At 46.2% G+C, this 9,079-nt stretch overlaps 1 protein-coding gene across 1 annotated transcript; it reads left to right on the plus strand.

Moving 5' to 3' along the window:
• The first annotated feature begins 387 nt into the window (after positions 1–387).
• LOC147893193 (tubulin alpha-1 chain-like) lies at positions 388–2,835 on the plus strand. Its single transcript, XM_087385537.1, has 4 exons — positions 388–584; positions 1,187–1,421; positions 1,523–1,893; positions 1,989–2,835. Exons 1-4 carry the CDS (start codon positions 492–494, stop codon positions 2,643–2,645), a joined length of 1,356 nt encoding a protein of 451 aa, XP_087241663.1. The 5' UTR covers positions 388–491; the 3' UTR covers positions 2,646–2,835.
• The last annotated feature ends 6,244 nt before the right edge of the window (positions 2,836–9,079 follow it).

Consider the following 9,079-nt stretch of genomic DNA (forward strand, 5'->3'; position numbering starts at 1 on the left):
CATTAAGTGTCCATTTCCACCAAGCATGGTGGGATAAGCATGATCTTTTGCTCCAACTTGTCCGATGAAGCCTTGAACAACTAGGATTCTTCACAATGTAAGGGGTCTCCCTGCCTCGTGGAGGGCCTTGAAACGCATTAGAGGTCTTGCAATCTCGTGTTCAAGTATTTTTGAGGCATTAATCCCAACAAGGCATTGGCCTTTTCAGAGGAGGGTGGGGGACTACCATGTGCGTTGAAAAAGCCCGGACACGTGGTGGGTGGTGGATGGGTTGGTGCCAGCTGGAAATTTGGTGTCCAAAAAAAAGAGGGAAAAAAGAAAAAAGTGGCTATCGTCTTCTTCAAATAAAAGCCCAGGCGCTGCTTTACGTTCCGCCATAACCACCACCTACCTTCGTAGCTTGCTTCCTTCTCTCTCTCTCTCCTTCTCTCTGGGAGCTCCGCGCAGGCGTCTTCGTATACGCCTTCCCGCAGCCCTTCCCCTTCCTCACCATGAGAGAGTGTATCTCTGTCCATATCGGCCAAGCCGGCATCCAAGTCGGTAACGCTTGCTGGGAGCTCTATTGCCTCGAACATGGCATCCAGGTCTTACACCCTGCCTCTGCCTTGCCTTTCTTTGTCTCTTTAACGGATCTTTTTCTCCTCTTCCTGGCTAGCTGCATTGCTGCAGCTTGTTCGCTTCGAAGCTTGTGTCACCCTTTGAATCAGGAGAAAAGACTCCTCATTTCTGGAGCGTTTGAGAAACCTCTGAGCGCGTTCGGAGCTTTGTAGGACATTTCAATTTGTACAGTAAAACGGCTTGGGGCTTGCAGCACACGCTTCCGAGTGAGCAGAGGAAGACCTTCTCTTTCTTCTCAGTAGATGTGTGCAGTTAGCAGTCTCGAAATTCTACGCATTCATTAGTTTCTTGGACTAGTCCGTGCTTTGTTTTCGAGCTTGGTAGGACATTTCACTTCGCACAGTGAAACGCCTTGCGAAACAGTGGCACATGGTTCCGAATGAGCAGGGGAAGATCTTCTCTTTTTTCCCAGTAGATGCGTGCAGTCTTTAGCAGTCTCGAAACTCCGCGCGTCTTGGAGAAGTCTGTGCTTTGTTGTCGAACAGTGCTCTAAGCATCCTCTGCGTGGCGACGATGCCTGGTTTTCTAATGGGTTTGATTTCTTGTTTTGGATGCCCGTGATTGTTAGCCTGATGGCCAAATGCCAAGTGACAAGTCCATCGGAGGGGGTGACGATGCCTTTAACACCTTCTTCAGCGAGACTGGAGCAGGAAAGCACGTCCCCCGGGCAGTGTTCGTGGATCTGGAACCAACTGTCATAGATGAGGTCCGCACCGGCACTTACCGGCAATTGTTCCACCCAGAACAGTTGATCAGTGGCAAGGAAGATGCCGCTAACAACTTTGCTCGTGGCCATTACACCAGTAAGTGGAGATCTTGCATTTTATTAGCTCCTTCCAAGTCACAATCCATCTTTCTCGATTTTGCCAAATGCTGAATTTTGCAAATCGCTGCTTTGAACCAGTCGGTAAGGAGATTGTAGACCTCTGCCTTGATCGGATCCGCAAACTGGCGGACAATTGTACAGGCCTTCAAGGATTCCTGGTCTTCAATGCTGTTGGAGGTGGAACAGGTTCCGGGCTTGGATCTTTACTCCTTGAGCGGCTGTCCGTGGATTACGGTAAGAAGTCGAAGCTCGGCTTCACCGTTTATCCGTCCCCTCAGGTCTCAACCTCTGTTGTGGAGCCATACAATAGCGTTCTCTCCACCCACTCTTTGCTGGAGCATACGGATGTGGCAGTGCTTCTCGATAACGAGGCAATCTACGACATCTGTAGGCGTTCTTTGGACATCGATCGCCCAACTTACACTAACTTGAACAGGCTTGTATCCCAGGTACGTCGATCTCGCTCTGCAATATCGTGGTTGGACTGCCCAAGTCAGATCGTTTGGCACCATGGATGCTAAGGTTTGGGATGGCGTCTGTGCAGGTCATTTCTTCGCTGACTGCCTCCCTTCGATTCGACGGTGCCTTGAACGTGGATGTGACGGAGTTCCAGACAAACTTGGTTCCATATCCGAGAATCCATTTCATGCTGTCGTCTTATGCGCCTGTGATCTCTGCGGAGAAGGCATATCACGAGCAGCTGTCTGTGGCGGAGATAACCAACAGCGCGTTCGAGCCGTCGTCGATGATGGCCAAGTGCGATCCGAGGCACGGCAAGTACATGGCCTGCTGTCTGATGTACCGGGGGGATGTGGTGCCGAAAGATGTAAATGCGGCGGTTGCAACGATTAAGACGAAGAGGACGATACAGTTTGTGGACTGGTGTCCAACGGGATTCAAGTGCGGGATAAACTACCAGCCACCGACGGTGGTGCCGGGAGGAGATTTGGCGAAGGTGCAGAGGGCAGTGTGCATGATATCGAATTCGACGAGTGTGGCAGAGGTGTTCTCTCGGATCGATCACAAGTTTGATCTGATGTATGCGAAGCGAGCATTCGTTCACTGGTACGTGGGAGAGGGAATGGAAGAAGGCGAGTTCTCAGAAGCTCGTGAAGATCTTGCTGCTCTCGAGAAAGACTATGAAGAAGTTGGTGCCGAATCAGGCGAAGGTGAGGATGGTGAAGATGGAGAGGAATATTAGAGATCCTCTTTTTGTGATTCTATCTCATTAGATCCTCTTGAGATTCATACCCAAATAAGGTGGAGAGGCCCTTAGAAATGCGTACTGTTTGGATCTTAGCACAACTAAAAATCTAAATTTGTATGATTGGATATATTCTAGTCTTACAAAGGTATATATCTTTCATATTACTATTGGAGTTCGCTCTTTCTATCTAGCGCAAGTGTGTCCCCCTTCCCCATCTATTTGCTACATACTCTTTGTCTAACATCATTTCACGCTTTACCACCTCGAGATGACACGCATGTGGAGTTGGAGAGGAACACAAGAGATAGCAATTGTGATTCCGACAAATACTAGAGAGATTGTTTGATTGTGTGCCACTTCATTTGCCATCTCTCTTTTCTCTCTTACGAGTAGCCTGACCACTCTACGACAGGCTAGGGGCCTCCCTCCCTCCCTCCCTCCCTCCCTCTCTCTCTCTCTCTCTCTCTCTCTCTCTCTCAACACATATGTAGCCCACGTCCTAATGTTTCAGAAGCTTTCCTTTTCCTATAATGTGCATATGATTGTTGCTCACTTATAAGCCTCTTGTTATGGATTTTGTAGTTTTTCCCAAGAAAGTGGAGCAGAGTCTCCCTATTTATAAATCATGCAAGCAAGACTTTGACCTTATGTCTACAATTCTGATGATGAAAGGCCTCTTTAATGTCATAAAGAAAAGCTCTTGTCTCTATTCAGAGCACACCCACTCATAATATATTGAGTTTGAAACTACATGTGACATTTGTGCTAAAGTTTGTTCAAGTCTGTTCTTGCTTCCTCGGTAACTTTGCCATAGTTTTCCCCACATTGGTGGCTCTTAAAGCATCCCTAGTGTGATGGCTCTTAGCATCCCTAGTGCGATGGCTCTTACATTCCTCCCCTTAATTAGTTCTTCCAAGGAAAGAGGATGAATTTTCATGTCCCTCCCTCCCTCCCTCCCTCCCTCCCTCCCACTCTCCTCTATCTTTATCTACTCTCTCTCTTGTCTCTCTCTATCCCTTTCTTCTCACACACACTCTCTATCTATCTATCTCTATTTCTTCTCTCTCTTTCTCTCTCTCCTCTCTCTCTCTCTCTCTTCTCCCTCTATTTCTCTCTTACCTCGCTCTATCTCTCTTTTCCCTCGCTCCCTCCCTCTCTGTCTCTCTCTCTCTCTCTCTCTCGCTCTTCTCTCTGTCTCTCTCTGTCTCTCTGTCTCTCTCTCTCACTCACTCACACACACACACACTCTCTCTCTCTCCTCTATCTCTATCTACTCTTTCTATTTTCTATCTCTATCCCTCTCTTCTCTCTCTCTCTCTCTTGTCTCTCTCTCTCTCTCTCTTATCCCTCCCTCCCTCCCTCCCTCCCTCCCTCCCTCTCTTTCTCTCACTCTCCTCTTCTTTTATCTCTCTCTCTCTCTCTCTCTCTCTCTCTCTCGCTCATCTCTTCTCCCTCTCTCGTCTCTATCTCTCTCTTATCCCTCCGTCCCTCCCTCTCTCTCTCTGACTCTCTCGCTCTTCTCTCTCTCTATCTCTCTCTTATCTCTCTTCTCCCTCTCTCTTGTCTCTCTTATCCCTCCCTCCCTCCATCCCTCCCTCTCTCTCTCTCTCTCTCTCTCTCTCTCTCTCTCTCTCCCGCTCTTTTGTCTCTCTCTTATCCCTCTCTTCTCCCTCTCTCTTGTCTCTCTCTATCTCTCTTATCCCTCCCTCTCTCCCTACCCCCCTCCCCTCTCTCTCTCTCTCTCTCTCTCTCTCTCTCTCTCTCAGTCTCCCACTCTTCTGTCTCTCCCCCCCCGCTCTCTCTCTCTCTCTCTCTCTCTCTCTCTCTCTCTCTCTCTCTCTCTCTCTCCAGTAAACTCAACCGGCATAGAAACCAAGGTGCAGTTCTCCATCGTGGCTCATGCGATGCCAACACGAGCATCGTAGATCCGTCGTGGATCTCGTTGTGCTGTGCTAAGTTAACGGGCCATCTCTCGCGACACGTCATCCCACCAGGTCATGGATCTAGTTGTGATTAGCCCTGCACTGCTTGATAACCACCACATGGCAATGTTGGTAGACTATAGTCCGACCAGTACGCGCGAGATTGGACTGGTCACTGCATGACAGCCTCATCAGTTAGAGCAGGGGATAGAGACGGACACGTGGCATCATACCTATTGCCTTGCAGTTGCCTCTACTGTTGCCCATTTCTCTTTCTTGCTAAGAAGAGGACTCCCCTTTGAGGGGCACGAGGGGTAGCCTTTGAAGGGCACGTGGACTCTTCAAAATAAGAAAGTATAGAAGGGGCAATTAGCATTTGTAGTTCATTTATCGCCTTCCAAACCATATCAGGATCGATTACTTCTTTTGAGAATCCCGTTTTACAATTTCACGATCGATAAAAACTTGGCTTCTCAAACAGTTCCTCTATAGCAACAATTGGCAGCGAGCCGCAAGAGTACCATCTTCCCAAGGGAAGAGAAAGGTTGTCAACTTGGAATTCATCTGCAAAGATTGAATCAGGTAATTCTCACCTCCATACAGATGCCTTATGCCTATAGAAATGTCCAAGGAGATACAAATATCACCTGAAGCGCAACCTCATTGCTTAAAACATTAGCAAGTAGTTGTAGACCCATGTCTGTGAAATTGAAATATGATATCCTTAAGCTTTGAATCTTACAATTTGGGTTGCATAAGGCTTGCACAATTGTTTGAGCCTGTCTTCATTCACTACCGTTGTGTTGCCATTCGGACCCATTCCAGAGAATTCAAGACCCAACAAGCTGTAATCCTCACTTTCAAGAGCCTTTGCTATGTTTATTGCTAGGCATTTTGCATTGTCCTTGCCTCAAAGATGCAATATTTTAAGGTCACAATACGGTTGTCTCAGAGCATCATGGAGATGATATGCCCCCTGTCACCCAAGACATTCGAGGACACATCGAGTACCCTAAGCTTGCAGTTGTTGGGTGCCTAAGCACAACCAGCTATTACATTCGGAGGCAAAACGTTTATGTCAAAATTTTTATAAACTCTGTTAGATTTTGGTGATGATGAATAGTCTAAAGTATAAATGGTGCTTTTGTTACCTGTGTGAAGACACAAGAAAAGGGAGCATCGTCGTGTAGGTGAAGCTGAGTAATTGCGGGCCACTACGGTGGCTGGTAATTAACTGCTAGCCCGGTGGGTCTTAGCCACAGACGTGGCTGGGAATCTTAGATGCCACCACCTCTAATTTTCATTAACATGCAAGTTAGTACTGCCGCCTTGAATTAATCAAAATTTGAGCCAACTACTGCGGTGGCTCTCACCTTGACCGTGTAGTCAAGCTACAACCACCATGGTGACTCTCACCTTGACAGTGTAGTCGGGTTACAAACTGTTATTCCATTCCCTTAACCGTTTCGTCTTCTATCCCTCTCGACCGTTTCGTTCTCCCTTGCAATCTCAAGCCTACACTATTCCATTTCCTTCATTGCTTCATCTTCTATCCCTCTTGACCATTTCTTTCTCCCTTGCAATCGGACTGCAAACTCAAGCCTCCACTTTCCATTTCCTTCACTGTTTCATCTTCTATCCCTCTTAACCATTTCTATCTCCCTTGCACTCTTCTTGCAACGTCTATCCCCTCTTGTAATGGACCTTGCACAATCAGGGAGCTCCTCACACAATCTTTCCTCCCCCTCTGCAGCATAGTGCGAGAGCCCCTCCTCCCCTGATCTTGAAATCATGATATATGGGAGCTCCTCTCTCGCTCTTCAAAAGCCTGATTTGGATGCTCTCCAAAACTTCACCAGGTTGGTACAAGAGGTGAACATAAAGGATGGACAACTAGTCTGTCAAGGTCAGAAGATTACCATCAATGAAAGCGTAATTGAAAATTCTCTAGGTATTTCTGGAGGCAGTTTGCAATCACACTTTTTTGAGAAACAATGGAAGAGATAGGATATTCTAGATGACCCCAATGCTCAGATTATGAAAGATGGTGGAGTCAAGATTTCAAGCTTGCCAACAGACCGCCAAGATGTGCTGAAGAAGACAATTCACTTCTTTTCTGATATGAGAGGAACCTGCAAGTTCTGGCAGGTTCAAGCAGTAGTAGAGCAACTGAAAGGACATGATGTATCTTTCTCAAGGGTGATCTCCAAGAGCGTGTTAATCAACGTGAAGAATTGCATGGATGGCAAATCCCAATTGTCATCTCAGTCCACTAGAGTTGCAATGCACCTGATGGCATCTACCCTCAAAGGGATTTTTAAGCAATACGATAAGCAGATGTCTCAGAAGGTGACTTTTCTACAAGAGAAATCCACCAATGCAGCTAAGGTAGCACAACTTGAGAAAAGTCTCAGGGTTGCAAAAGCCAAGGTAGAGGAGGCACAAGCGAGGGCCTTGTAGGAACAAGAGCAAGCTGAGGCCGCTACAAAAATGGTCGACATGGAAAGGCATAGAAGAGAAGAAGCAGAGAAGCGCATGAAGGAGCTCCGAGATAGGCTCAAAGAAGTGAGAAATGACAGGGACATGGCGGACAAGGAGCTAGAAAAGATGCGAAAGAATCTTGAAGATCAGAGAGCCCAAAAGGAGGATCTTTACAAACGGCTCTGCAACATGTAGAATGTATTGAACATTAAAAAAGACCAGATGATGGAGGAGCTGAAAAGGGAGAATGCAGAAATGAGAGAGGTGATGCAGGAACTGCGAGAGCTTCAAGGATAGGAAGGATGGGGCAGAGAGCAGTCGGGTTGAACAAGATAACGAGGTAGCTCCCCAAGTCAGGAAGGATGCAGAGAGCAACCACGGTGGATCAAGTTGCAATAGCTATGGTGGAGCAATTTGTAGCAACCAACGATGAGGGTTGTTTTTTCAAAACATTGTTGGAAATCCAAAGAATAAGCTACAAGACCCTGCAAGAAGATCATAATATATGTGTGCATGAGCTTGCCGTGGCTTTTGACAGTTATGAAAAGTAGTCCATCATCCTCAGAGATTTTCAAACTAAAGTGGAAGTCTTGGAAACGGCCCATGAAGATGTTTTTTAGCAATTTATGCAGCTTCAACAAATGCTGAGGGATTCAGATGAAGTTGTTGCATAGAGTGAGCAAAAAGTAGAGGAGATGAAGGAGAACATCTGTAGCCTTAGGATGAGGGAGGAAGGAATCAAGAAGCAACTGCATCATGTACAAAGCAAGACTATGGTATTGACAGCCACAATAGTTAAATCGGATGCCTATCCTGCTATGCAACAAGGTTAGAAATGCATGGACTACCATACCCCCATAAGAGATGATTGCTGTATCTAATGGCCCGTGTGCTACCACCCTATGCACGTTTTTTGCTTTGGGTTGTTTGTGCATACAAAATCATTCTGAAGAGAATGCCATTTGCCATTGCCCAGGTCATGGACAGATCAAATGTGCATGCTTGCTAGATCTATCTAGGATGAGAAAGTAGATACTGCAGCTCAATTTACCATTTGGGCAAAAGATATAAAAGACAAGGAGCTCAAATTGAAGAAGGCCAAGACGAGCCTAACTGCGAGGAAAAGGAGCCTGAAGGGAGGAACCAGCCCCCTTTAGGAAAGGAGCAAGAAGAGCCGAGCCTACAACCAGGAAGCTCAAATCAAGGAAAGAGGAAGTGGCATGAAGGGAGGGGCCGGGCCCCTACAGGAAGGAACCAGCCCCATTCTAGAAATGAGCAAGGAGGGCCGAGCCTACAATTAGGGAGCTCAACAAGGAGTCCTTGAGATGTAATCTGAAGTAAAGGAGTCTTTGAGATGTAATCTATGTAATCTTTGTGTAATCTATTGAATTGTTAATCTTCTCCAGAGTTTACTTTGTGCCCAATGTTTTCTCAGCTATGTGACTAGATAGTATCCTTTGATCCATGCCAGTGCCGTGATAATAACGAGATGAAAGATTTCTATTCGACAAGTAATGTGAGACAAAATACTTCGATTATATCACTAATGTGAGACTGAAAGATTTTGATTAGTGAACTAATGTGAGACGAAAGATTTCGATTAGACAGCTAATGTGAGGCGAAAGATTTCGATTAGACAACTAACATGAGACTGAAGAATGAGAAGGTTAGGCTCAATGAACTCAAAGAATTTGATTACTAGACTCAAGATTGAGAAGGTTGGACTCAATGAACTCTCTCCCTATTTAAGTGCAGTGCAAACACAACTAAGGGCCCATTATGAAATCTAGCCCCAAAACTCTGTACATCGATCCAAACTTTGTACACTAATCCACCTACTGCCAATCCACCTACAACAAATATATGGCATACCCAAATAACTTTGGAATTCTTTTGTTCTATCTGAAAACGATGTTGGATGGCATCCTCACAGAAACAGACCCAAAGATGGAGGAAAATAGCTACAAGGAGGACATGCTTCGGAGTTGGCAGAGACGGTGAATATTAATTTCCCTGGCTATTGTT

This window comes from Dipteris shenzhenensis, chromosome 15 (genome assembly GCF_047967505.1).
Source record: "Dipteris shenzhenensis isolate YYH24624 ecotype China chromosome 15, Dip_SZ_1.0, whole genome shotgun sequence".
Classification (NCBI taxonomy): domain Eukaryota; kingdom Viridiplantae; phylum Streptophyta; class Polypodiopsida; order Gleicheniales; family Dipteridaceae; genus Dipteris; species Dipteris shenzhenensis.